Here is a 25,387-nt window from a genome sequence, read left to right as displayed (position 1 = left end):
GCCGTCGCCCATTCTGACACGATGATTCGATGTCTGCCTCTTGAACGGAAGTAATGAACAGGTGTACATATACCCGGCCAGCACATCTCTCAAAATTATTTGCCATCACATCATACCTCAATGTCAGGCAAAAAATACGCAAGCATCTGATGATTGGGTTTCAGGACAACAACCAACCTACATTGGCCAGCATGATGCGTGAGTACTATCAGGCTCATCGGCCCGCATTGACTTCTATCGCATTTGAAAGCCGAGACTGACATATTCGTATTAATGTTAGATGCCGACGTGCTAGCCGCTTGACCAAGGAACAGCAAATCGCGTTTATCCGATCGACAGATGGAAAGATATGTCCCACCATTAGAAAATCTTGGTGAATGTCTGATTGGGTATCTTATATGCCGTTTATGATACTATACTCGCTAGTTATCCTGATCCCCCCAACCCCAAGAACGCCATGAATGTGTCAACGAGAAGTGATGATGAAAAACCCTCAAAAAGACACCCCAAATCATTGAACAACAACAGTAGGCACTTTTGACCAATCGCGACACATTCCCAGGACAGTCCGGCAGAATTTGCCATACTCAACTTTCACGTCGAAGGCTCTCCACGATCCCTGTGCCAGATGCCTGAGGCGTGCGGAAGGGTCAGTGATTGGCTTAGAGCCCATATTGCCATATGTGCCACGTCCGGGACTATCGTTGTGTCAGTGCTTTGATTATACTTTTCATTAACTAGGTGAGGCTGTCAACATACCTGAATCCAGTAATCGGAAGAATAAGCACATCGTCTACCAGCTTGCTCTTCCCTCCGTCCTTCAGACCGGACAGTGCATGCCAGCGTAAGCCGGCCACTTCTTCCAGTCGACTCCGCACCACGTCGGTGAAAGCAGCCGGACCGGTCAGCGTGAGCGGATCCAGATTCATGAGCTCCTGTCGAGCAGCTCTCGACTGGAGTGACCCCCCGTAGCGGTTGGAAATATCTCCGATCGTTGCTGATAACCGATCGATGAACTTCTGCAGGATGGGATGGCCCGGGGCCCAGGCAAACGCCCATTGCGTGAGCTGCACAGGCTGCGAGTAACCCATGCGCCAGTACGTATCGGACCCCTCGGGGCAATCAGCCTCGAGGCCGACAATCGCGCGTACCGGAGCGGTAGAGTTGTAGGATGTACCGGCCCGTGTATCGTTCCAAGCGTGGAGATCGGTCGGGGTAATCCAGTCGGCAGGTGTGCGAAGCGGTTCAGTGTCGATATCGCCATACTGTTCAAATTAAAATTCTGTTCGAATTTGAAGTTGTTCTTGTGCACCTACCACTCCTCCAATCCATTTGGAAATCACGATGCGGAATACATCCGATCGCTCAACATTGCGCGCTAGATGCGCATACTGGCTCTCCAAGTCCGGTTCAAAATGGTGAATAAATTGTTCCATGCCTTCGTCCGTCCACAGAAAGTAGGCCATCTCGCCTTTGGTAGTCTGAAGCCATCGCTCGGCGCTATGACGGATGATTTGGGGCCAGGTGTCGATTCGTGTGTTTTTCCAGGTTTGGTGTACGATCATGGGAATTGTTGAATGAGGCAGGTACCCGTCCGGGGAAGCTTGGGCGGCGCTAAGAGCTAGCTCGGCCGCTTCGACGATATTCTTCGGGGGTGGTTTCGATGCGTTGGTCCATTGTGGCGGGATATACCAGGCTGCAAGATAGAACAATTAGTTCAGTCAGTAAATACTAGAGCATTGTGAATGATCGCCTACCTCCTCCCTCGGTACTCTGTGTGTGGACATGGCGGTACAGTAGTGGGTACTGATCCTCAAGATCTAACGGCCTAGTGTCGAACTGGGTACGTTGCTGGCAGATGCAAATCATTAACACCGCGCCGATAAGGGCGACGATGGCCAGACGCCGCAACCGAGTAGGTGCCATACCGTAGGTTTATCGCAACATTTTCATCTTCAGGAAGACAGATGAGACATATGTAGGATGTTGAGGGGAAAAGGGGCTCAGCCCCACGTGACAGTAGCCAGGCGCAGCCAGAAGGAAGAAGCCTTGGAAAGTTCCGAAATACACTTTTTGTGATTTTCAAAAAACAGTTCACATGTAAACTAGTACAAAGTAGTTGGTTACATGTCGTAAAGATTGTGATGTGGCCCACAGTGGGATCCGCCATAGTTAAGTGGCTACCGCTTCCCGCTCTAGGAAGGCATGAAGCCATACTACATGATTAGACCATTGCTCTTCCTCACTTTTTCAATGACCTGCTGGCCGGGGAAAAAAGGCATTGACTAGGCATCTATTCTATCGTTGAATTTTTCATTACCTATCTACGACAATAATGCAGCAATAACAGGCCCCTTGGAGATGGTCGCAGTGTGAAGTGCACCCAACAATCCAGCCCCCAAGCACCCACAACACCCGTTGGAGCACAGGACACGAATACGAACCCCTGTCACAGAAGCAGCAGTCCGTAGGTTGCTAGTTTCTGTACCTTTCTCCATTCAATGCTGGCGCAGCATCAAGAAAAAAATTCACTCTGCCGCATTGCTGGTATGTTCCAGCGTTTCCCCTGCGTCAATTTGCCGTTCAGAAGGGTTGTATCCGTGCAGCTCAGGTCAAGGGGTACAAAAAGGCTGAGCGAGAGATTCCCCGATCGGGAAGACCATGCGAGGCTGCGCTAAACCTTATACAAGACATACTAACCATCTGGGGCATGGCTGGTATCTTTTAATAACCAATTCACAGCCTGATGAAAGAAATCCTGATCGTGAGATGATCTTCACTGCAAGGCTGAGACTTGGCTGTGTTGGAGGACGAAGTTATATCCCCTTGAAACGAAAAAATCTGAATCCGTCTCACGTCAGATGCAGTTGTAGGATGCGTATCGAGAATAGTGAGGAGTAAACTTGCAACTTTCAGTGACAGAAGGCTGAAAAGCACAGGACGGATTTGGGGACGAGGGACCAGCCTTGCCTGGCTTGGCACACCCTTTTTTTCTGTTGATCATGCCAAGCGGTTGATCCAGGGTCATGGTCACGTGATGTTACCCTTCATCCCGCTTACATAAATATCATTCGGTCTATGATTGGGCGCTGCGTTTTGACGGAAGTTTCCCGGCACGCTAGTGGCACTGATTCGCAAATAGTTCCGAATTCAACAAGCCAAGTGCAATAGTTTCGGCATTTATGCTTATTCTGCCCTCACAACAAATTTTGATTCTGCACAATTGTCACATTATGTGGGGGTCATTCAGGGGGTGGACAGCAATTTTCGAAGTGATCAAAATTCCCTCTATGCGTACTTAACCGAGGTTAGTATGCTTCAGCTTTGCCATCACTCGTACTCGTACTGTAGGTTGAAGGATTGTGACGGACGGTGCAGGATCTGTGGTGCTTCTTGGCAGGGATTATGCTGGATGCTAACTGTTTCAGGTAGGAGCTAATGGTCCACGTCACCTGTGCTTCTCTTCACGTAAGACAATCCAGTAACTAATGCCTACTACTGCTGTCAGTACGGAACAATTCTGTCCCGCCGGCAGACTTGCATTTACGTGAGAGAAGTAACCTGAGGCTGTGTACTAATTAACTATACTTTTATTGGTCAAGTCCGGCTGTGTGAAGCTTTCAGAAGCACATTATCCTGTTTGCTGCCTATAGGGCTGACAGCAGGTCGAAATGGAACAATGCCACGCCAAAAAAATGTGCTGCATTCCTATTCAATATAGCACTGCCTTCTTCAACAGTAAATATCTAGTATGCAAATGGGACCTGATTATTAACGCGAAACGTTGATGAATAGGCGCAATATTACAGCCTATACAGTTACTACTAGCCACTCGCACAAGACACAGCTAGTATATTCAATGGCTAGTTTTGTAGATTTCACACTGAGTAACCATAATTATTATAGAACTCTTCACCAATGTTAATCCCGCATGGAAGTCTGATTCCAGGCCCATATTGCGAATCGGAGATAGTAACGCAACCAAACTGGAAGTTGTGCTGATCACAACCAACCAAAAGACCACACGACGTACACAAATGACTAGCTGAACCACAAAATACATAACCCACAATAAAAGATACATCCGCTCATTCAACAGGCAATATAACCCCAAATGGCGGCTATTATCACCTCAAATGAAGAGATAAGCTACCCTGTGGACCATAATGCAGCCAAGCGGGCCGAACACCCTCGGAGGACAATACCGAGATAGCATACTGGATATCGGCGTAACACCCGAAGAACATCACTATTGCCCTAAGCATGGCCAACTCACGATAGCTGTATATACCCCGCACTAAGCATTGCAAACTATGACACTCTTCTAAGGTGCAAATCAAACAAGTGATTGATCTTGCACGGTCGATATGACATCTGCTGGGGAATCGAGCGGAGCACCCCTGTATACCTCGGAATGGAGAGATACTGTCAAGGATCTGGTTGCGGGAGCGGCGGGGGGTGTTGCGCAGGTAGTTATTGGTGAGTCGTATACTCGTGATTATCACATCGGAGAGATGTGTGTGTGCTGACAGAATTATAGGACAACCATTTGGTAAGTGCCATCGCGTTCAAGGTGGATGAACATCACCTCGCATCGCCATAGTTACTTCTCCGGAAGATTGATTTATCACTATTCAGACCTCGTCAAAGTCCGCCTCCAAACCCAAGGCGGCACAAACACCAATGCCCTCTCCCTAACCCAGCAGATCTGGAAACGCGAAGGCCCATTATCATTCTACAAGGTGCGGTGTCCACCACACCCAGCTATACTATCTTATCCTAACCCTCACTATAGGGATCCCTCGTTCCCTTACTAGGCGTTGGCGCCTGCGTAAGTCCCATCCCATCTCATGCCCACTATTAAGCCTCACTCACTAAATAATGGAAACACAACAGGTAAGCATCCAATTCGGCGCCTTCCACCACTTCCGGCACCTCATCGAGCACCACAACCATCAAACCCACCCAACTCTACCTACCACCCCGACGCTCCCCCAATACTACCTCGCCGGCTGCTTCGCCGGCCTAACCAACAGCCTCATCTCCGGTCCCATTGAACACATCCGCATCCGCCTGCAAACACAACCCCACGGCGCCCTTGCACTCTACACCGGTCCGCTCGACTGCGCACGCAAGATAATCTCCCAAGCGGGGATCCTCCGTGGGTTATACCGCGGCCAAGTGGCAACCCTCCTGCGCGAAGGCCACGGCATCGGGGTCTGGTTCGCCTCCTACGAGGGATTCCTGGGTCTCGCGGCGCAGCGACAGGGGAAGCGGAGGGACGAATTGCCGAGTTGGCAGATCGCCTTGTGTGGGGGTTTAGCAGGGGAGATGTTGTGGTTGTTAAGTCATCCGGTAGATGTGATTAAGAGTAAGATGCAGAGTGATGGGTTTGGAGAGGCGCAGAGGTATAAGGGGTTTAGAGAGGCTGTGAGGATGACTTGGCGAGGAGAGGGGGTGAGAGGGTTGTTCTTTGGGATCGGGCCGGCGTTGGCGAGGGCGATGCCCGTTTCGGCGGGGACGTTTGCGGTGTAAGTTTCTTTCTTGTTTTATCGACTTGGTTTTATTTATTGTGTGCTGATTGAGTGCTTGGTAGGGTGGAGCTGGTGAGGAAGGTGTTGATTTAGGTGGTGGTTGATGGAGATAGATGACTTGATATGATGGAATGAAGTACTTAGATTGTTGTGGGAGATAAATGTTTGTTCCTACGTAGCAACACTGCATCTAGTTGCTCTTCAGACACTCGGCAATCGAGCGACCGACGTAATCCACATTCCCGTCGTTGAGCCCGGCTATAGAGACTCGCGAGTTGGCCGCCATGTAGATGTGGTATTGCACTGTATGAATTTAAGTTAGTAAGATATTCGGAGGATATTCTGAGGATTGTTCAGCTGACTTACCCTTCAGCTTCTGGACCACATCCGGAGCAAGACCCAAGAAACCAAACATACCCGACTGGCGGATCAAATGGTCCCAGTTACCAGGCGCGCCTGCACATTTATCAGAAACTAGTCAAACGCATACCGATTCACATCTCACCATTGCTGTTCAACGAATCGTACAGGGCCCTCCGCATCGCCCGGATACGACCACTCATGGTCTCGAGGTCTCTATACCAGAGTGCCTTAAGCTCCTGTTCCGCCAAGATTGTAGCAGCAATTTTGGCTCCATAAGCGGGCGGATTCGAGACTTCAGACCGTTGCAGCATCTCGAGCACTGATTGTGTGTTTGTCGCGGCTTTGTCTGTCCGAGCTACGAAGAATAGACAGCCCGTGCGCTCTCCTGTGGGAGCGTTAACGAGTGAACAACTGAAACGTCACGAAGGGATAGCAATCTCACCATATAACCCCATATTCTTCGCAAAAGACAAACAAACACCTGCCTCCAGGTCCAATTCATCAACAAAATACCGAATGGCAAAAGCGTCATCATCGATATTGCCCGAATTGAAACCAAGGTATGCTGCATCGAAGAGAGGGAATAGTCCCTTCTCTTTGACAATACGACCGACTTCCTTCCATTGCTCTTTGCTAGGATCGCAGCCGGTGGGGTTATGCGCGCACGCGTGAAGGATGACGACAGAGCCTGGTTCCGCCCGTTTAAGGGCAGAGTAGTAGCTGTCGATGTCTATGTTCTTCTGAGCGTCATCGTAGTATCCGAACGATTCGCAGGTAAACCCGAGAGAGGAAAAGACTTGGTGATGGTTTGACCATGTGGGACTGGGGATGTATATCTTTGGTAACGGTGCACGGCAACTTCGGAGAAGTAGGCCTGCTAGATGCAGAGATCCAGTGCCGGAGAGGCCTTGGCAGGTTGCGAGCTGGTGTTATTTTGTTCGTGTTAGAGCATACAATAAGACAGATGGATGTGGGAAATTCCAGAATATTGATACCTACCCTAGATTGGATTTTCTCGTAGAGTCCAGAGCCTAATGCCATCTTACTCGCCTCCAGGCGAAACGCCTGAAGACCCAAGATTGGAAGATACTCATGATTCAGACCCTGCTCAACGAGCAGCTCGCGACTCTTCCGCACGGAAGGCAGAACCCATGGCTGTCCATTCTCATCTCGGTAGGTCCCTTGCCCGAGGTTCACTTTCTGGGGGAATGTGTCGGCATTGTACTCTGCTGTGAGAGCAAAGATAGCATCGGGAGCAATATATGGGGCTGTCTCGAAGAAGGAAGAGGGAACTGTTCCCGTCTGCGTGATGGTGTTGGTTTGTATTGTCATTATGCCAGATTCTAGATGGAGAATCCAGAAAGCTGAGATGATTGCTACAAGTTAATTGTTTATTACTATTGACATGATTTGGAGCCAAATAAATGTTCTTAAGCACTGCCCACAAGGCAGCTCGGCCTTGTCCTCCGAGATGTCGGCTCTCTCGCCCGAGTACATTTTTCTCGCGTTATCCAAGCAAGCTCGGCGATTGTTCTGGGCGATAAAGGATGCGTCAAGATAGCGCGATCCGCTTATCAGGGATAATTATCGCGCAGTGGGTCAGTTTGGATGGTGAGTTTGACCATTAGATTGCGGATGAGTGGATGGCTTCGTGCGGGGAATGAGGGGTTAACTCAATCTCCATCCTTTAAGGGGGAGATACCTGGAATTGACAAAGACCTCCCTATTATTGTGTGCGGGCGGAAAATTCTCCGTCAAGCTGACATAACATTCCTTTTCCCCCATCTGAGAAGGTGCATGGGTTTGGTGCTCTATGAAATACTGCTGTGTAATCCTTGCTAGCGACACGACAGATTAGTGGACGCTGTTATACCATTCAGTAGGAATAATTGACTACATCAGATGTGCGTCAACATCCTGTGTAATATCATAATGTCTGCTTCGCTCCTGGTCTATAGCTCCGCCTATTATACGAAAAAGGCACTATGTATAGAACTAACTGCGCGCTGGATGCTGTGCGTTGCCCCACGCGCGACTTCTAGCGCCAAATGGCTAGAGCACTATACTACTAGTAATATGTCCCCCCATTAACAAGCATCCTACTCATCATCAACATCCTTCGTCTTCCATAACATCCATGCAACACAAATTACCCCCTTGAACACCACGGCAGTCCAAAGTGCGCCCGGCAATCCAACCTCACTCCTCGCCCACCAGCCCCCCGCCACAATTCCAATCAACATCCCCACCACAGCCCCCAACCGCCTCCACTCATCAGGAGCCTTGAGCACACTGACAGAGGTCAGTCCCGGCGACGAGAACAAATCACAATAAATGCTAGTAAGTACAACACTAGTCAAACTACTGCACTTCAACACACGACTCGAAACGGCCTGACCACTACTCTGAAACGCGACCAATGCCAACGGCACGCCAATTTTCCACGTCAGAGGATCGCTCTTGCCCGTCTGCTGCACCGTGACAATACTCGCAGCGACAGCGACACAAATCATCTGCAGTGCAAAAGACAGAGTCAGTGCGGACCGTTGCCGCGGCGTGTGGAACAGGCGGTGTAACACGGCGAAGAAAAAGGAGCCGATGCAGAAACTGCCGATCGAGATGAGCGATTTAAGCCACCGTTGAGTCTCGTCCAGCCCGGCCAGTCCTAGTCCAAAGTATACCGTGTTGCCCGTCTGCATGCTCACAAAGGAGCCCCAGATGAACACGGCAGAACTGTCCAGAAGACCTGTGATGACGTAGCAAAAAATGAGGAGAAGGTCTGCTCGGTGCGGGTCGACTTCGGTGCGGAGATGGCGGCGCAGTTGGCTCAGGGGAGAAGGTTTGGAGCTAGGTCCCCGATGCCCCAGAAGAGGGTCGTTCTCATGGGCGGGAAATTCCTGATAGTGCGCGGTTTCGTGCGCCATGGTCGCCAGTGTGGGATGGCTAAAGGTCTGTGTGGAAAATACGAGAGGGGAGGGAGAGATAGATTGGTTGTTTTGGGGCCTGAAGTGCCCGGTCTGGCAAACTAGGCAGCAAGTATAATTTCAAATGAGTGTCTCAAATAGCGATATGAATAGCGACAGCTAGCAGGGACTTAATAGTTCGTCCACGGTTAACACGGCAGTGGGAGATGAAGGGGGGAAAAGAGTTGGAGATGAGTGGAGAAAGAAAGAGCGAGACTGGGATCCATCGCGCGTGACGTCGGCGCAGATCCAATGACGTTGAGTGCCCGGCCCTGTAGGGCTGAACTGCTGGGGCCAATGGACTCCCCCTTCTCCCCAAACAAGCATTGCTACCAAGCTTTGTTCGGGCTTTTTGACCCCAGACGAGGTCCCACCCTTGCGCCTGTTTCTTGCTTTCTGGATTCCACGTCACTGGCTGGCCGGAAGAGTCGGATATGAGAGATTTTCATTGATATCAAGGTTGCTCTGACCCACCCCTCGGCCAGGGAATATAAGAATGCTCGGTTTCTACGGTCGCAGCGAGAGACAGAGATCTGGAAGACCAAGCTTTTCTAGTAGATTCCAAAGATGCAGCTAACCCTGCCACCACGTCAGCTGTTGCTGAGTTTCGCGACCGTGGCCGCCCTCCTTGATCCAAGCCATGGAGGCCCGGTCCCTAACGAAGCGTACCAGCAACTACTGCAGATTCCCGCCTCATCCCCATCCATTTTTTTCCAAGACAAGCCATTCACCCCCGATCATCGCGACCCCTATGATCACAAGGTGGATGCGATCGGGGAAGGCCATGAGCCCTTGCCCTGGCGCATGGGAGATGGAGCCACCATCATGGGACCCCGCAACAAGGACCGTGAGCGCCAGAACCCCGACATGCTCCGTCCTCCGAGCACCGACCATGGCAACATGCCGAACATGCGGTGGAGCTTTGCTGACTCCCACATTCGCATCGAGGTAAGCCGTTCAAGAGTCTTGTGTACGACAAGCAAAATAGGCTAATGCACTGCAGGAGGGCGGCTGGACACGCCAGACTACCGTACGCGAGCTGCCAACGAGCAAGGAGCTTGCGGGAGTAAACATGCGCCTCGATGAGGGTGTCATCCGCGAGCTGCACTGGCATCGAGAAGCAGAGTGGGCGTATGTGCTGGCCGGACGTGTACGAGTGACTGGTCTTGACCTGGAGGGAGGCAGCTTCATCGACGACCTGGAAGAGGGTGACCTCTGGTACTTCCCATCAGGCCATCCCCATTCCCTCCAGGGTCTCAGTCCGAATGGCACCGAGTTCTTACTGATCTTCGACGATGGAAACTTCTCCGAGGAGTCAACGTTCTTGTTGACCGACTGGATCGGTATGTCCATAATTATGCTGTTGTACAACCTCCACAAAAATACTAACAATGCTATACAACAGCACATACACCCAAGTCTGTCCTCGCCGGAAACTTCCGCATGCGTCCACAAACATTTAAGAACATCCCACCATCTGAAAAGTACATCTTCCAGGGCTCTGTCCCAGACTCTATTCCCAAAGAGCTCCCCCGCAACTTCAAAGCATCCAAGCAGCGCTTCACGCATAAGATGCTCGCTCAAAAACCCGAGCATACCTCTGGCGGAGAGGTGCGCATCACAGACTCGTCCAACTTTCCCATCTCCAAGACGGTCGCGGCCGCCCACCTGACCATTAACCCGGGCGCTATCCGGGAGATGCACTGGCATCCCAATGCGGATGAATGGTCCTACTTTAAGCGCGGTCGGGCGCGAGTGACTATCTTCGCTGCTGAAGGTAATGCTCGTACGTTCGACTACGTAGCGGGGGATGTGGGCATTGTTCCTCGCAACATGGGTCATTTCATTGAGAACCTTAGTGATGACGAGGAGGTCGAGGTGTTGGAAATCTTCCGGGCGGACCGATTCCGGGACTTTTCGTTGTTCCAGTGGATGGGAGAGACACCGCAGCGGATGGTGGCAGAGCATGTGTTTAAGGATGATCCAGATGCGGCCAGGGAGTTCCTTAAGAGTGTGGAGAGTGGGGAGAAGGATCCGATTCGGAGCCCAAGTGAGTAGATGAGGTTCTACGCGTGTATTTTGCTATTGTGCATTGCAGGGAAAGGAGCAGTCATAGGCTGCCTAAAAAAACGACCATAGCTTAATTGCCTTACTTTAAGATGTATGTAGTAGGATCGTTTGAAATAAGCAACAGGACTCAATTCTAAGAGACAAGTCTGGACAATTCATATAAAAATTAGAATTTCAAGCAAGCCGGGATCGGTAGGTGGACTTGATATAGCCAGCACGTGAATCAACAACTACGACTGCTTATGGGAGACTTCTGGATTACCTGCAGCACATTGATTCCCACTCACCCATTAGCTTGGCAAGACGACTCTCTCCTGAAAGGTCCTTCAATAATATCCCGTCGACCACCATTGGGACTTGAATCGCGATAGAATCGAAGTGTCACGCTATAATGTTCCGGGTTACCTTCCGCAAGTTCCCGGTCTCGGGCATCTTCCATAACCAAGTCGTAAACACTGGTTTCGTGTAACTCAAACGGCCCATCACCATTATCGCGCAGATCTGAGTAGATACCACCTGTGGCGCGTCCATCTATATGGTACCGCGCCCAGATTGCATCACCGTAGCGCTCTCCAGAGATGGTTGTGCAGTACCGAGATGCCCATGGCTCGACTAGTCGCATTTTAGCCGTTTTGTTGATGACGTCTGCGATGGGAATATCGAGAAATATCTATTCAGGTAGAGATGATTCCATAGTCGCCGATAAGCTCTGCAGGATATGATGCCTTTGTGGTGTTTGAAAGAAAAAGACAAAGAACGGAAACAATCTTGTCCCAAGATTACGCTATCTTCGGCGCGCGCATGGAACAGAACGCAGGTCGCGGCGATGCTTAACGGTTCAGGGGCCTTCAGCGACGAGTGAGGATGGAAGCCAAAGCACCAAAGAATGGCTAAAGATCTTCCAGGATGTCATCTCGTGGTCGGGCAGAGGCACGTTAGTAGTCCCGCTGACACCGTTATGATACCATGGAATCGTTGTTGACTGACACAGCCCCTTCAGCCACAGATGTTATTTATCTTCCATCCCTGAATGTCGCAGCCTAGTCAAAACAGCAACCAGATACGATTACGACATCCCGAAGGCTTAGCCACCCAAAATAGCGGGACCCACGGGTCGCAGATGCCCCGCCATTGTTGATGCCTTCATTTTTCGGTCTTTTGTCGCCCTACGTCAGTCAGCTCCATTCTCATATTAATATCCTGCTTATTCTCCCGCCTGTCAACAATCACACATAAGTACACCGTCTCTCCTAAAGACACACTCTTCCTGATTATACCCTCCTATCCCCTCCTACCCTCCCAACACCCTCACAATGTCACAACCATCCACCAACACAAACAGCCACAAGATGTGGGACAAAACCAAAACCTACGGCAAAATGGGCTTCGACAAAGCCTGGGGCGCCCTCGACAAGCTGGGCGCCCCCGTCAACAGACTCAGCAATAAGTTGGGCTCCGAGGCCTTCTGGCCCATGACCCTCGACAAAGAAAGTGAAAAGGTCGCCCGGATTCTCCGCAGTTTCTGCAAAGATGGCGTGTACGTGGACGAACCAGCCGCGGACACTGCACCTCCTGTCAACAGCAACGAAGCATCATCATCGAAACAGAAGATTGACAAGCCCCGCGGAAAACAAAAGGTGCTGAAGAAAATCCCCTCGGAAGTGATTCGGCAGGCCAAGGGAATCGTCGTGTTCACGGCCATGCGAACAGGCTTGTGGTTCAGTGGAGCCGGTGGAAGTGGCATTCTGATCGCCCGGGTGCCGGAGACCGGGGAGTGGAGTGCCCCGTCGGGGATCTTGTTGCATACGGCTGGATTGGGCTTCCTTGTTGGTGCGGATATCTACGACTGCGTGATGGTCATCAATACCTACGAGGCGCTGGAAGCATTCACCAAGGTTAGAGTGACGCTGGGCAGCGAGATCACTGTTGCTGCGGGCCCGATTGGCATGGGCGGGGTGTTGGAGTCGGAGGTACATAAGCGCCGGGCGCCGATTTGGTGCTATGTCAAGAGTAGGGGTTTCTACGCGGGGGTGCAGATTGATGGAACAATTGTTATTGAGCGCAACGATGAGAACGAAAGGTTCTATGGTCGGAAAATTCCAGTCAAGGAGATCCTGAGTGGCCACGTGCGCACGGATAACCCGTCCGTGCGAATGTTGACGCACACGCTACGTTCCGCGCAGGGAGATGCCAACTTTGACCAGGCTCCTGCTGGAGTGCAAGCGCCCATGGGACCGAGTCCTAGTGATTATGCACCTGAGGATCTTCATCATACTCATATGGTTAACACTGGGGCGGCCCCAGGCGGGGGAGCACCATATCAGCCCGGTCAATATCCTCCTGGGCCCCAAGTTGGTCCTGGTCCTGGTCCGCAATATCAAGCCGGTTCCCAGTACCAGCAAGGACCCCAGCATCAGCAAGGGCCTCAGTATCAGCAAACACCTCAGTATCAGCAAACACCTCAGTATCAGGGTGGTCCGCAGTATCAACATGGTGCCCCGTATCAGCCAGGTCCTCAATATCAACAACCGGGTGCGCCATACCAACCTGGTCCCCAGTATCACCCGGGTCATCAGTAGCCTTTGAACCGAAATTGATGAGCTGCGCCCGCAACATATCTTTGTACCTGCTTCTTCCAGCGAGACGGATGCCCTATTGTTAGAACACACAAGATAACGAATCACGATTGATAACAACTTTTCTAATCAAAGAATTCTATATATGCCTTTTCTGCCTATCATCGCTTTGTAACCCCATGCACATAACATACCACGCGAATCTTTCGCCCCTGTTAGTAGCTCTAACAAACCAGCCTGATGATGATCCCAGTGGCAGTGCCAGCTAACCCCGTTATTTCCGACAACCTGCCACTCCATATATCCCAATAAAAACCCCACTCTACAATAATAAACACTTCAGGCCATTCTACACCCTCAAACTCGTTACAGGATTATAATGAAAATAATCCTCACCGGCAGCACCGGCTTCATCGGCCACCAAATTCTCACCCAATGTCTCCAAAACCCACACATCACATCCATTATCGCGCTCTCCCGGCGCCCAATCCCCACCAAGAACCCCAAGCTCACCGTCAAACTCGTAGAAGATTTCCTCATCTACCCTGAGAGTCTGTTACAAGAGTTGAGGGGAGCGGAGGCGTGTATTTGGTATAATTTCCCCACCCATCTACCTTACAGATAGGAGTAAAGTACATCTGTGACATTAATGAAAGAATACCGGAACAGGGCGATCGGAATCAACAGGACCCGAGATACCGAAACAGCTCGGAAAATCAATGTTGAGTACACGATGGCTGCGATGAGGGCCTTCGGCACACATTTGTCTTTCTTGGTTGAGGGAGGGGGGAAGAAGTTCCGCTTCGTTTATCTGAGCGGAGGCATGTCGGAGAGGGATCAGAGTAGGTCGCTGTGGATGGCGGGGGAGATGAGGAAGATCAGGGTACCACTCTACTATTCATTCTCTCTTTTATACATTCTAGATTTTATTATATATGTTGGGGAAGGTCTAAGGTGGAAAAGCATGATACTAACGGATACGGACAGGGACAAGTTGAGAACGAGTTGACTGACTACGAAAACAACAACAACAGTGTAGAGGTGTGTATTGCCCGACCGGGGATGGTGCTTGCACGGGGGATGAGTCTAAGGTCATTGATATTTGGAATGGGACCGTCGATTTGGGTGGACGATTTGGCGAAGGTGTTGGTAGATGTTGCTGTGAGGGGGGATGTAGATGGAGGGAGGGTGTTGGAGAATGAGGAAATGCTTCGGTGGGATCATTGATTTATTACTGTGCTGATTGTGGGAACTACTAATTGAATATCCCGAGAATGTTTCTGGTCCGTGGATTTAATTGTTATTTGGCTAGTAAAAATTTCCGATCGCAAGATATTGATATTGATAGCTATACTGGTGGGCAGGGACGGGTTGGTTCCTAGCAAGCGTTCATGTTAGCTTTTGCTGAAGTTGACACGATGAGTGTGACAAGGTTTGATTGGAAGAAGCCTGTCAGAGACCCGTCTTGAATAGGTACAATGTTTTTTCACCACAGAGAAAAAAAGTGAACAATATTTAAGTAAGGGATGTCGACATCATAGGACTGTAATGGTGTTGATCATGGAAAGGGGGAGGCGAATAGTGACATACCGACCAGTCGGGTTGCTTCCCTGGGTCTATTGAAAACAGGGAAGCAAGTCTTCCTGAAGGAAGAGAAGTTTCGCTGGGCAAAGTATATTAGTTGGATGATTTGTAGGCCGCTGATCATGACAACGATGGTCGCTGGTGTATTAGGGAGTATAGAATCATTCTCAGAATGTCCAGCTGTGATAGTTGCAAGGCCTGCATTCTATTTTATGGTCGCGTTTAAATAGTTACTCCTTGTGTTGAGACTAGGGTCGTGGCCCTATCCCCTGTTTTCATTGTTTTCAGTGTTTTCAACGTGTTTTCAGTGTTTTCACCAATGTTTTCATTGTTTTCAACTCGCGTGGACCATGTGGTTGCAGGCACCATGATGGCGGTTTGCACTGTGATGAAGACTACGGAGTGCACCCCAACAAATACCAGGGATGACCGGAAAAAGCTTCCAGTGAAATTCTAATTTGCCAATCTCGTCTGCCAGTTGGCAGCTATTAAAAGGCATGGAAATACTGATCGTCTATCTCTAAGTCTGAATGCTGCATTATATCTGTTGGCATCATGTATGATTTCGTGTTGAACAGCTCAATTTCCGAGCTCCATCTTGCCATATCCGAAAAAGCACTCCATCCGGGCAAACACTTGAAAACGAACCTTCTCAGGCATTCTCCTTGTATATCTGCCGTATTAAATCCGCCAACTTCTCTACCTCGTGCGTGTTCCATGGCATGGCGTGATGATAGTCGACCTCGTACAATTTCTTGGTTTTCGAGTCATAGTATTTCGCGTACTGAAGGCGGCTGAGCGGCAATACCCAGTCCTTGAGTCCGTGGACGTGCAATGTAGGCAGCGAGACGATGTTATCTTCAAAGTTGAAGTCTGCGGCACGTCAGTATCTTCAAAGCAAACCCAGCAAAGCAAAGAAACCAAAGTCAGTGGGGCAGAAAGAAGGGAAACCCGGGCGACAATTACTCCGCGGGCAAAGCAAAAGATAGATAGGAACAAGCAAACATACGCTTCGACACCTCCGATTCCAGTGGTGTTCCGGCACCCATGCAACAAACTCCGAACTTTAGCTGGATTCCCTCATTCGCATCCCAGCCCGAGGCAGCTCTGCGCTGCTGATCCAACAGCAGTCCACCGACCACTCTGGTTCCCTGACTGAATCCCATAGCACCGACCCACGGACCGACTGGTTCATCTTGCTCCCGATCATGTTGCACCATCAGCTTCAAAACCCTCTCAATACCGTCCCGTCCAACATCATCATACCCACTTCCATCGACCAGTTCCTTGCCGTCGCTGTCATTTGTCACCCATGATTTGTATGGCTCGTAGCCGCGAAAGGCGGGGAGGACGCCGGGACCAGCGTCGCGGGTGTAGGGACCCTCGAAAAAGACGAGTTCAAAGTCATTCTCAAGAAGGCTGGCGAGGCGCGAGCATTGGATCCGGTAGATTTCGGCTTTGGAGCCACCGCCGTGGAAGCAGGCGATGCGGGGGCGGGGTTCGGGAGGGAACATTCTGGGGTGTTTGTAGGGCGAGGAGTGTGGACGTTGAAGACTGTTGGGATAGAGTCCGTCTCCCAGTATAGATAGAGAAAAACCAGAGCGTCTGATGCTTAAATTCTTGGAGCAGAGACGTGTGTTTTTATGAGACGGTGAGAAGGATCGCGAGGGGCACGGTCATGTGAGATTTTAGCTGCAAGTTTCGGTCGCCGCACTCTCTTATTGGCGCCGGAGTATCTTTTCTGACAAAACCTGCATGGTGATCGGGATCTCATGTCAATGGTTGAAATGCCTTACTTGGTATATAGCTAACAGTGTGCCTACGATGTAGTATGAACCAGCAATCTACGGGACAATTCTGGGGGTATTGATGGTCCCACCGCGAACCAGAAATCCAATAAATCACTCCAAAAGACAGTCCCCGGACATTCCCCGATACCCCACGAACCCCCGCACCATCAAACAAAACCAGTGAGACCAAGGCAGCAGTTCCTGTTCACAACATGTTCCCAACTTGCCTTAACTTCATGAAATCACCCCCTTCACATCCACCATCATGTCCAAACGCATCATCATCACCGGTGGCTCCGGCAAAGCTGGCCAATTCATCATTTCCCATCTCCTCGCCCACAACTATGACATTCTCAACCTGGACCTAAACCCGCTTCCCGCTCCCCTCAGCAACAGAGTCCACACCCTCAAAGTCGACCTCACCGACAACGGTCAAGTGCATGGCGCCCTGCACTCTCATTTCCATCTCACCGAACCATTTCGCGAACCCCTCCGCCAGGTCCCCGATGCTGTGATCCATCTAGCCGGGTACGCAAGGAATATGATCGTTCCCGATAACGAAACCTTCCGAGGCAATGTTCTCTCTACCTATAATGTGCTGGAAGCTGCGTGTCGAATCGGGGTACCCAAGATCATTACTGCCAGTTCACTCTGTGCGTACGGTGTTGCTTTTGCAGAAGGGGATGTCGATTACCCTTCTTTCCCGGTTGATGAGGAGGTAGATACGAACCCGATGGATGTGTATGGTCTATCGAAAGTGGTTGGGGAACGCACAGCGCGGAGCTTTGCTCGGCGATTTGGGACGGATATCTACGTCATGCGGCTGGGAGCTATTGTCGCGCCGGAGGAAATGCGGAGTCGGTTTGAGGAATATGTGCATTCACCGGCGAAGTATAAGGCGCATGGATGGGCATATACGGATGCCAGAGATGTTGGGTTGATGTTTGAGAGGGGCCTTGTTACAGATGGATTGGGGTTCCAGGTCTTTAATGCGGTGAATGATGAGATTACGAACACTGCGAGCTCGACGGGGGAGTTCTTGCAGAGGATGTGTCCCAATGTTCCGATTACGAGGGAGATGGGGGAGAAGGAGGCCCCGGTGACGAATAGAAAGATGAAGGAGATGTTGGGTTTTGAGCAGAGGTACCAGTGGCAGGACGAGTATTTCCAAAAGTGAAGGTTGGGATAGTAGGGCGGAATCTGGTAGTGGCTGAGTAGTTGGGCCATAGACATAGATAGCTGTCTGATATATGACCATCATAGCAGTGGCTTAGCGCGGTACACCCGGGGGTCAACATATCATTGCTTCATGTGTCTGCATATATAACACCTTGGGTGAGAAAGCAATTCATTTCAGGTGCATAAATGGGACCCTTCAGGCCCACTGGCAGCTCGGAGTTAAGACAATCAGGCCATTCAGCGAAGGCGTGTTTGGCTGAGACAGTCCGAGGCTCCTAGATTAACGGTAACCCAATGCGGAAATGACTAAACTAGCCGCGGCTCAGGGCCCTCTTTTCGGCGGTTGAACCCGATATTGCCGAAAGGGGAAGATGGCAGTGCATCGATGCCAACGATGTATGGTGAGATAAAAACTCAGGCTGGTGAACTGAACATACTGGAATCAAGTATGATCCCTCCATCTCCCTCTAATCTTCACATTATCATGATACGGCATCTATTGGAAGGGTATCCCAATCCGGTCACCGGAGAGGATAGCCGACGTGCCGATGACTAAGCGGCAGGACCAAAGCCGCTGTCTCGGTGGCGCGTCGAACCTCAAGGGATTGTCATGTTCCTGCTGTGCGGATATGCGCGCAGCCCCATTGACATACTATTGTTCGGTTTAGCTCTTGCTTAGGCGGTCCAAATAACCGGCTGTCATTTTCCTGATTGGCTCCACTCGCGCTTCTGTCCCTTGGATCGCCCTTGTAACATGCAGGCGCGCGTGCCGGAGTCCAGCCCTACCCCCGAGGGGGATCGGTATGTGCCCCTTCGGCGGACTGCTCGGGCTTGTGACTCGTGCCATCGGAGAAAAGTAGGTTGCGCTTCGGGTGTCCACTTTCAGTCCAATTTGCAATACTTTATTAACTTCTCCCGTGGGTCAGATCCAATGTGATACATCTGTTCCCTGTAATTGGTGCCGCCACCATAACCTGGATTGTACCTTTGATAGACCTGTTGGCGGGAACAAACGAAAGAAGACCACCCAACCTGCCAATCCAAGGTGAGATTGTTCGTCCTCTTTTCATGTGGCATTCACTAACTACTCAAGACCCTTGAGACGACCTCACCAGGAAGACCTGGAGGACAGGGTGCGGAAGCTTGAGGAGCTTCTCACCCGGTCGATCTCCACTACGCAGCACCCAAGGAATTGTCTTTCTCTATTGGAGAAAGGCCATCTGGATACTGAACAGTCTCCGAGCTTGGGTGAATCGACGGAGCTGCCTATTCAGACGAATACTTCGGGTCCCAGTAGTGGCTTATTGTTCGGGAAGATCCACTTTGCCGGTCACTATGTGGGCGAGATTCGCTCATATAGTGGTATCCCGTGCTTCTCAGAGTCCGGTCACGAGTGGGTGCGATCCTGTACGGGAGAGCCTGGCACATTCGAGGACGTCTGGTCGCACAAATACCCGAACCAGGTCCCCTACCTGACGACTCCTCACCCGCAGAATGGTTACAACCACTCTGTCACACCAGACCTCCCAGACCGGTCGTTGGTGGAACAGTACGTGAGTCACTTCTTCACTTCTTTCGAACGCATGGTCTTCCCGGTGGTGGATGAGGTTCTCTTCCGGGATACCGTGGAGCTAGCGTATCGCCCATGTCAAGGACCGCCACCTAAGGAATATACCCGGGCTAGAGCATGTATATTTGCATTCCTCGCTTTCATTGCCGAGCTGGATCCTTCTCCAAGTCTTCCCCCGCTAGAACCTCCTGTCTATGCCGCCAAGGCACAAAGCCTCCTCCCGTACATTCTGCACGATGTCAGTGTACCTACGCTACAAACCATGGTCATGCATGTGAGGACTGACCCCACCCGCTCACGGACAAGCACCAATCTCGTTAATTGCAACTCCAGGCTATATACCGAACGTTCACTGGCGAATTACAACTAGCCAACCAGTTTCATTCCATGGCATGTCGGGTCATGTTCATGCTTGGCGGAGAGACAGGCGAGACGGTAGACGCGTTCCGAGAGTCATCCAAAGATCCCGAAGACCGGAAATGGCGTTCTCAACGGATGCTGCGCCGCTTATTCTGGATCTGCTATGGCTTCGATAAAGAGATATGTTTCAGATCCGGCCAACCACCCGTTATACACGACGAATACTGCGATCTTACACTGCCGCCGAACTACACCGAAATCCAATACCCCAGCACGGATGGCCATCCTATCCGCTACGATGACATGACGATACCCATATTTCCCGGAGACCTGCGACTATCGATGCTCAAGTCGAAAACCTACCGGACACTTTACTCCGCTCAAGCGTTGCGCAAATCCGACGCTCAACTGCTCCAGGATATCCGCGAGCTTGACGACGAACTCGAGCAATGGCGCCTAAACGTACCGCCCGGGCACCGTCCAACCCTCGGGTCCTTCCACGAGAAGCAACCCATTCCAGTATACCGCATGCAACCTATCGTCATTCGACTGGAATATCACTATATGATGTGCACTATCCATCGCGCCAGCGGACGATGTGACGCCTGGGGTCAAGCGTGGAGAAATTGCAAGACTGGAATGATGGAGGGAGTGAACTCGAGCATGCTCTTAGCTGTGGAGGCTAGTCGGTCCTCGCTGCATTTCCTTCGTACGGTCATCAGTTCAGTCCGCCCTGAGGCTTTCTGGTGCGTTCTCACATAACCTATCCTGACCTGGTTCATGCATACTGATGTACCACTTAAGGATGATTATTTTCTATCCCATGTCCGCCATCCTCACCATATTCTGCAGCATTCTAGCGAACCCACTTGATCCATATGTCGAAGAAGACCTGCATCTACTGACCGTGGTTCCGGACCTCGTCAGGGACGTGCGGCGGCGACGCACCTCGGAAGTAGAGATTGCACATATGCAAACAGTCACGAATTTTGTGGCCGAGTTGATCCGACTGGGACATTGCGCTATTGACAAGGCTCGTCGGAGCCAGAGGCAGCTGACTCAACCGTGACTCCTTCCTTGTCTCTTGCTTGAGAGCTTTACAAATTTACCTTTTCACTGTTGATATTGCTTACTGGAGTCATTGCTCACGATACCCATGTTTTATGACTTGTTGAAGTCACTGCCATATCGTATGGCGCATATGCGTAAGTGCATATTGGGCTAGGTTTGGATATTGGATCGCAATGTTTATGCTAGATTATATGTACATTCCATAGATACTTCGATTGATTCCCAAAATTTCCCTCTTCTGGTTCAGTGAACTAGGCGGTGTCGGGGACTCGCTTAAACCCATTTTGGGGATAGATATTCTCGACTTCCTGTAGCGCTCTAACATGCTAAGCGACAAAGAAAGCAATGGTGGGCACTGTGAGGCAACATTCAGACCCCTGAGTCACTATTGGGTGCCTACATAGTGCCTACTGATCTCTGGCCATTTATTTCCTTCGGATTCCTCATCCTTTGCACTCGCTACCCGCTTTGTCAGCTTCACCGACACTTGGCCGAGGGATACCCACAGCTGGACCCTTAGCCTTGCTGAACAGCACACCCGGATCAGGATTTGCGAGCTGATTATATGTGCCCACTGCCTCATACATTGGGTGGGAATGGAGACGTGCACGTGTCGTTGGAGTGTGTTAATTTAGACCACATTTCACGGTAAGGCCGCATTTCTACCCAACCATGATGGAACGAGAATATGCCCCTCACCCAGCTGTACCTTCTCCTGTCGATCTGCCTCTCTTTCTATGTTATAGAGTCCGGTTTGGTACATGCGACCGGGGATTTTGGATGTCTTCAGCACCCCAGCTCAGGGACGAATGGTCACGTGCCTATACTATTGCTGTTAATGTTGTAGTAGTCAAGGGGAGGCTGCCGTAGTTACTTACCTTCCCCCACGTAACTTACTATTCCATAATGCATTCGCCTCTCATGAGATTTCATGATTCTGTGACCCTTCTCACCACATACAGAAAGCTAATAAGCGACATTGTAACTGGAGCACCCAGCATAGTCATGTTTCAGCATCAATTGGTCGCCTCGTTCCCAAAATGCTCACCAATGCCCACTCTACAACACATTGCAAGCTGATTCACCAGCTAATGGAAAGTGGACAACATCGCCTTCCTGAAGCCTCGACCCTCTTGGGTATCTTGGTACACCGGCCTATGCACAGTAATGCTAACCCAGCATCCATTCCAGATAGTTATATAAGTCCCTGTCCTTCACCCTTCTGGTCTTATCCAAGACAGCACTCAGCTCGGACACAGTCTTACCTACTTACTACAAGAAAATCCAATCTCGATCCACTTACAAAACAACTAAATGTGAGTATCACCCATACCACACACACAACAAGTCCATACCCAACTAACAACAAAAGCCACAAACCCCACCCAAAATGGCAATCTGGCTCCAAGGCCCCGGCTCCGGCGCCATCGCCGACCCCGCCCTCAAAATCCGCCCGGACAGAGGAGGCGCAATCGTGCAGCCATCAAGACCGGATGCGAAGCAGGGAGCTGTTCACTTCATTCTCCCCGCCCCACCACGCGAAAACCCGAACATCACCTCCGTCGACGTTGACTTTGAAACCGATTCGGCTTACGTCGACGCGGTGGCTATCCGCTTTGCCAACATGGAGGCATTCCGGGAACGGTTTCCCCGCCCGAAGACTTCGTCGTTCCACATCGATGTTCCTAGGGGAGAGGCGGAATATAATGGTAGGGGGGTTGTTGTGACTGTTTATGTCAAGTTTCAGGAGTATAGGGCTGTGGTTGACTTTGATGAGGTGAGGATTGCGGTTGAGTAAGGGGTCTATCTGTTGTTGTTTGTTGGGATTTCAGCTTTTTGTTTCGGTTCTGTATTATGTATAGTCTATGGGTTTGACGGTTTATTGCTTCCCAGACAGAGTGGGGAGTGTTGTTTGCTTATTGTTCGTTTCTGTATTTGTTTAACTCTACTTGCTAAACGTTTCGACCAATGTCTGACTGAACTGATCGATTCCTGATTGTGTTGTGTGTTTTGCGTGCTTCAACGGGAGCTGCGAGCTAAAGATAGACAATGCCAAATGGCCCAAGTCAATCTGAGAGGCTTTCTTACAGACAATGTATGCAACAGACATAACATGGAATACTATTCCTCTATCAAACCCAACATGCTGTCTCATAAAGAAGACCGGAATAACGAAAACCCACCACAATACTAAACCACCCAGAACACCTGATACTCCAGACAAACCAAATCATATCATTAACCTCATAACATCATATCTCATAAATATCCCCCTACCTCATAGCCATACTAGCAATAACCACCGAACTCATATGACTCCCAGTAGAAATATACCCTCCCCTCCCCATATTCATCCCCATCATCCCGACCCCCAGCTGCCCCAAATTCATCCTCTCCTCGCCTACCATCCTCGGCTCCAGCGCCAAACTCCTCTCATACATCCCCTCGACATCACCCCCGGCGGCTTGCACATTCCGGACAATAAACTCCTGTATTTCGGGGACAGGAAGCAAACTGTACCCGACGGCCTGGCAGCTCTCGATCTCGCGCAGGATGTCGGCGACTTTGACCCGCTTGCTGAAGTTTATCATGACGTTGGGCGGTGGGGTGTGGCTCGGGATGCCGTCTTCAATGAAGGTGAGGTCGGTTAGGTAAGTTCCTTTATTACGGTTTGGTGTGTTAGCATGTGGGTGAGAGTGTGGACTGGGTAATGAATGGTGATGGGGAAGGGACGTACCGAGGAAGGGAATGCATGGTGGGCTTGCCCCGTGTAGCTTATCTCGGTACTTGATGAAGTTCTTCTCGCTGGACATGAGACTTTGCATGTCTTCGAGGAGTTTGCGCGTCTTGGGGTTCACTTGCGTCCAGGTGCGGTGGAGACGGTAGATAGGGCTTGTGGCGAGGCCGGAGATGAGGGACATCATGGTTGCGAAGTTGTTTAGGGAGCGGCAGTTCTGTTATTACACCTGTATGTTAGTATGTAGGATGATAGTGCTGGGTGCAGGGGGCATACATCGGCAATGTTGATGAACTGTTTGATCAGCGAGACACGCTTCTTCATCTCATCCTGGGCCAGGATCATTTCTCCTACCCAGTTTGCGAGCTGGTTGGAGTGTAGAATCGTGGCGTTGACGCCGGTGGTGCGTTCGATGGAGCTGGTGCTACTAGCTGTGCTGGTGCTGGTGCGGCGTGAGGCTGGAACAGATGGCGGCCTATCGGTATCTTTCTTCTGCCATGATTTGTTGAGACACTCGGTAGGTTTGATTCGAGCGAAGAGACGAGATTCGATTATGGTGAGTTGGCGGGCGAGCTCCATCGGATCGAGGTCGAGGAACTTGAGCTTCTTCATGTTCCTCGGGGTAAGTGGTTTAGGCACTGTGCTGTTTGGGGGAGTCATGTAACGTTTGAGGATGTCTTGGCCCTTCAAGCGGTGTTCAATGATGGTGAGGAGTTGCGAGGAGGTGGGAACGTTGGTGAGAGGCTGTATTTGAGCGTGTATGTATCGGAGGAAGTCCATAGTTGATTCGGTGGGTGGTTCCATCCAGTACCGCTCTAGCCAGGTCTTGAGTATGTTAATGACGCGGAAGCGGACGGTCTTCTGCTTCTGTTCTGTCCATCGTGAGAGGTCAGAGTCGGTAAGGCCCGGAGGTGGGGGCATGTTAAGTCGTTGGAGGAGAATCTCAAAGAGTTCCCTGCCGCAGACGAATGTAGGGTAGGTCATGAGGAAGGTCTCGTTGAACGAGACGTCTAGTCGATCATGGCGTGTCAGCTGCTCAACCAATCCACAGATGGTCCCCTGTTTGATGCTTTGGCGTCGCTCGTCCTCGTAAACAACCTCATCCTCGAAGTCGAGGCTCAAGAACGGGGCCGCGTTCGTGTCGATCGGCATCGTCGACCATTTCCTGGCGTGCTGGGAGCTGGAAGACATTGTCGTGGGCGTATTGTTTCGTGCATAGTCGAGGTCGGATAGAGACGCTGAACTGGCCAGTCGACGTGCTTGGGGCAAGAGGGGGTTTATGTCCGGGGTGACACCGGCAGCCTGGTGCAAGTAGACAATAGTGGACAATAGTTCTCACGCGAGTAAGAGGGAAGCGAGTATAGCGCTGGAACCACGGGTCTGGAACCCCACCAGCCCACATAGGATGGACGTTGTGCGTCACTTCCCGGATGTCTTCAGCGAGGTAGGGCCAGGGGCGCACAGGTTCCGACATCGCCAGCATTTATCAATCTTATCACCGACGCGGATCGGCCTCATCATCTCCATATTGAGTAAGGCAAGGCCATTGCACGGCTCCACCTGAGCCATTTTCTGCGTATTAGCGCGTTC

General features: G+C 50.8%; 13 protein-coding genes across 13 annotated transcripts; 6 read left to right on the top strand and 7 right to left on the bottom strand.

Moving 5' to 3' along the window:
• Positions 1–351: 351 nt before the first annotated feature.
• Positions 352–1,946, bottom strand: BDQ94DRAFT_151860 (uncharacterized protein). Its single transcript, XM_026767833.1, has 4 exons — positions 1,758–1,946; positions 1,317–1,696; positions 760–1,265; positions 352–698 (listed from the first exon to the last, which is right to left on the bottom strand). The coding sequence occupies exons 1-4, from the start codon at positions 1,924–1,926 to the stop codon at positions 512–514; spliced, it is 1,242 nt and encodes a 413-aa protein (XP_026621598.1). The 5' UTR covers positions 1,927–1,946; the 3' UTR covers positions 352–511.
• Positions 1,947–2,322: 376 nt separating this feature from the next.
• On the bottom strand, positions 2,323–2,595 carry BDQ94DRAFT_151858 (uncharacterized protein; the record flags this gene model as incomplete). The annotated part of the gene is made up of 1 exon (XM_026767832.1): positions 2,323–2,595. The coding sequence occupies exon 1, from the start codon at positions 2,496–2,498 to the stop codon at positions 2,325–2,327; it is 174 nt and encodes a 57-aa protein (XP_026621597.1). The 5' UTR covers positions 2,499–2,595.
• Positions 2,596–4,367: 1,772 nt separating this feature from the next.
• Positions 4,368–5,627, top strand: BDQ94DRAFT_174647 (mitochondrial carrier domain-containing protein; the record flags this gene model as incomplete). The annotated part of the gene is made up of 6 exons (XM_026772385.1): positions 4,368–4,479; positions 4,541–4,552; positions 4,639–4,742; positions 4,796–4,831; positions 4,897–5,531; positions 5,597–5,627. The coding sequence occupies 6 exons, from the start codon at positions 4,368–4,370 to the stop codon at positions 5,625–5,627; spliced, it is 930 nt and encodes a 309-aa protein (XP_026621596.1).
• Positions 5,628–5,724: 97 nt separating this feature from the next.
• BDQ94DRAFT_183430 (pyridoxal phosphate-dependent transferase) lies at positions 5,725–7,229 on the bottom strand (the record flags this gene model as incomplete). Its single annotated transcript, XM_026774417.1, has 5 exons — positions 5,725–5,837; positions 5,901–5,990; positions 6,040–6,282; positions 6,340–6,820; positions 6,897–7,229. The coding sequence occupies 5 exons, from the start codon at positions 7,227–7,229 to the stop codon at positions 5,725–5,727; spliced, it is 1,260 nt and encodes a 419-aa protein (XP_026621595.1).
• A 525-nt stretch (positions 7,230–7,754) lies between these two features.
• Positions 7,755–9,206, bottom strand: BDQ94DRAFT_96593 (YoaK family protein). The gene has a single exon (XM_026776941.1). The coding sequence runs from the start codon at positions 8,819–8,821 to the stop codon at positions 7,997–7,999; it is 825 nt and encodes a 274-aa protein (XP_026621594.1). The 5' UTR covers positions 8,822–9,206; the 3' UTR covers positions 7,755–7,996.
• Positions 9,207–9,223: 17 nt separating this feature from the next.
• Positions 9,224–11,095, top strand: BDQ94DRAFT_96590 (RmlC-like cupin domain-containing protein). Its single transcript, XM_026776940.1, has 3 exons — positions 9,224–9,808; positions 9,864–10,203; positions 10,266–11,095. The coding sequence occupies exons 1-3, from the start codon at positions 9,428–9,430 to the stop codon at positions 10,916–10,918; spliced, it is 1,374 nt and encodes a 457-aa protein (XP_026621593.1). The 5' UTR covers positions 9,224–9,427; the 3' UTR covers positions 10,919–11,095.
• A 1-nt stretch (position 11,096) lies between these two features.
• On the bottom strand, positions 11,097–11,684 carry BDQ94DRAFT_96587 (uncharacterized protein). The gene has a single exon (XM_026776939.1). The coding sequence runs from the start codon at positions 11,550–11,552 to the stop codon at positions 11,214–11,216; it is 339 nt and encodes a 112-aa protein (XP_026621592.1). The 5' UTR covers positions 11,553–11,684; the 3' UTR covers positions 11,097–11,213.
• A 226-nt stretch (positions 11,685–11,910) lies between these two features.
• On the top strand, positions 11,911–13,656 carry BDQ94DRAFT_96584 (DUF500 and UBA/TS-N domain protein). The gene has a single exon (XM_026776938.1). It carries the CDS (start codon positions 12,244–12,246, stop codon positions 13,507–13,509), a length of 1,266 nt encoding a protein of 421 aa, XP_026621591.1. The 5' UTR covers positions 11,911–12,243; the 3' UTR covers positions 13,510–13,656.
• Positions 13,657–15,435: 1,779 nt separating this feature from the next.
• BDQ94DRAFT_96576 (serine hydrolase FSH) lies at positions 15,436–16,755 on the bottom strand. The gene is made up of 2 exons (XM_026776937.1): positions 16,100–16,755; positions 15,436–15,963 (listed from the first exon to the last, which is right to left on the bottom strand). Exons 1-2 carry the CDS (start codon positions 16,602–16,604, stop codon positions 15,743–15,745), a joined length of 726 nt encoding a protein of 241 aa, XP_026621590.1. The 5' UTR covers positions 16,605–16,755; the 3' UTR covers positions 15,436–15,742.
• A 14-nt stretch (positions 16,756–16,769) lies between these two features.
• BDQ94DRAFT_151851 (NAD-dependent epimerase/dehydratase family protein) lies at positions 16,770–18,242 on the top strand. The gene has a single exon (XM_026767831.1). The coding sequence runs from the start codon at positions 17,146–17,148 to the stop codon at positions 18,055–18,057; it is 912 nt and encodes a 303-aa protein (XP_026621589.1). The 5' UTR covers positions 16,770–17,145; the 3' UTR covers positions 18,058–18,242.
• A 571-nt stretch (positions 18,243–18,813) lies between these two features.
• Positions 18,814–21,307, top strand: BDQ94DRAFT_183428 (Zn(II)2Cys6 transcription factor; the record flags this gene model as incomplete). The annotated part of the gene is made up of 5 exons (XM_026774416.1): positions 18,814–18,915; positions 18,986–19,104; positions 19,162–19,903; positions 19,963–20,735; positions 20,794–21,307. The coding sequence occupies 5 exons, from the start codon at positions 18,814–18,816 to the stop codon at positions 21,056–21,058; spliced, it is 2,001 nt and encodes a 666-aa protein (XP_026621588.1). The 3' UTR covers positions 21,059–21,307.
• Positions 21,308–21,958: 651 nt separating this feature from the next.
• Positions 21,959–23,069, top strand: BDQ94DRAFT_96561 (uncharacterized protein). Its single transcript, XM_026776936.1, has 2 exons — positions 21,959–22,376; positions 22,433–23,069. The coding sequence occupies exons 1-2, from the start codon at positions 22,101–22,103 to the stop codon at positions 22,856–22,858; spliced, it is 702 nt and encodes a 233-aa protein (XP_026621587.1). The 5' UTR covers positions 21,959–22,100; the 3' UTR covers positions 22,859–23,069.
• On the bottom strand, positions 23,006–25,271 carry BDQ94DRAFT_174637 (Ras-GEF domain-containing protein; the record flags this gene model as incomplete). The annotated part of the gene is made up of 5 exons (XM_026772384.1): positions 23,006–23,131; positions 23,466–23,719; positions 23,798–24,014; positions 24,074–25,099; positions 25,137–25,271. 5 exons carry the CDS (start codon positions 25,269–25,271, stop codon positions 23,006–23,008), a joined length of 1,758 nt encoding a protein of 585 aa, XP_026621586.1.
• Positions 25,272–25,387: the final 116 nt, after the last annotated feature.

This window comes from Aspergillus welwitschiae (genome assembly GCF_003344945.1).
Source record: "Aspergillus welwitschiae strain CBS 139.54b unplaced genomic scaffold BDQ94scaffold_44, whole genome shotgun sequence".
In the NCBI taxonomy this organism is placed as follows: domain Eukaryota; kingdom Fungi; phylum Ascomycota; class Eurotiomycetes; order Eurotiales; family Aspergillaceae; genus Aspergillus; species Aspergillus welwitschiae.
This window is presented reverse-complemented; position numbering and strand designations above follow the sequence as displayed.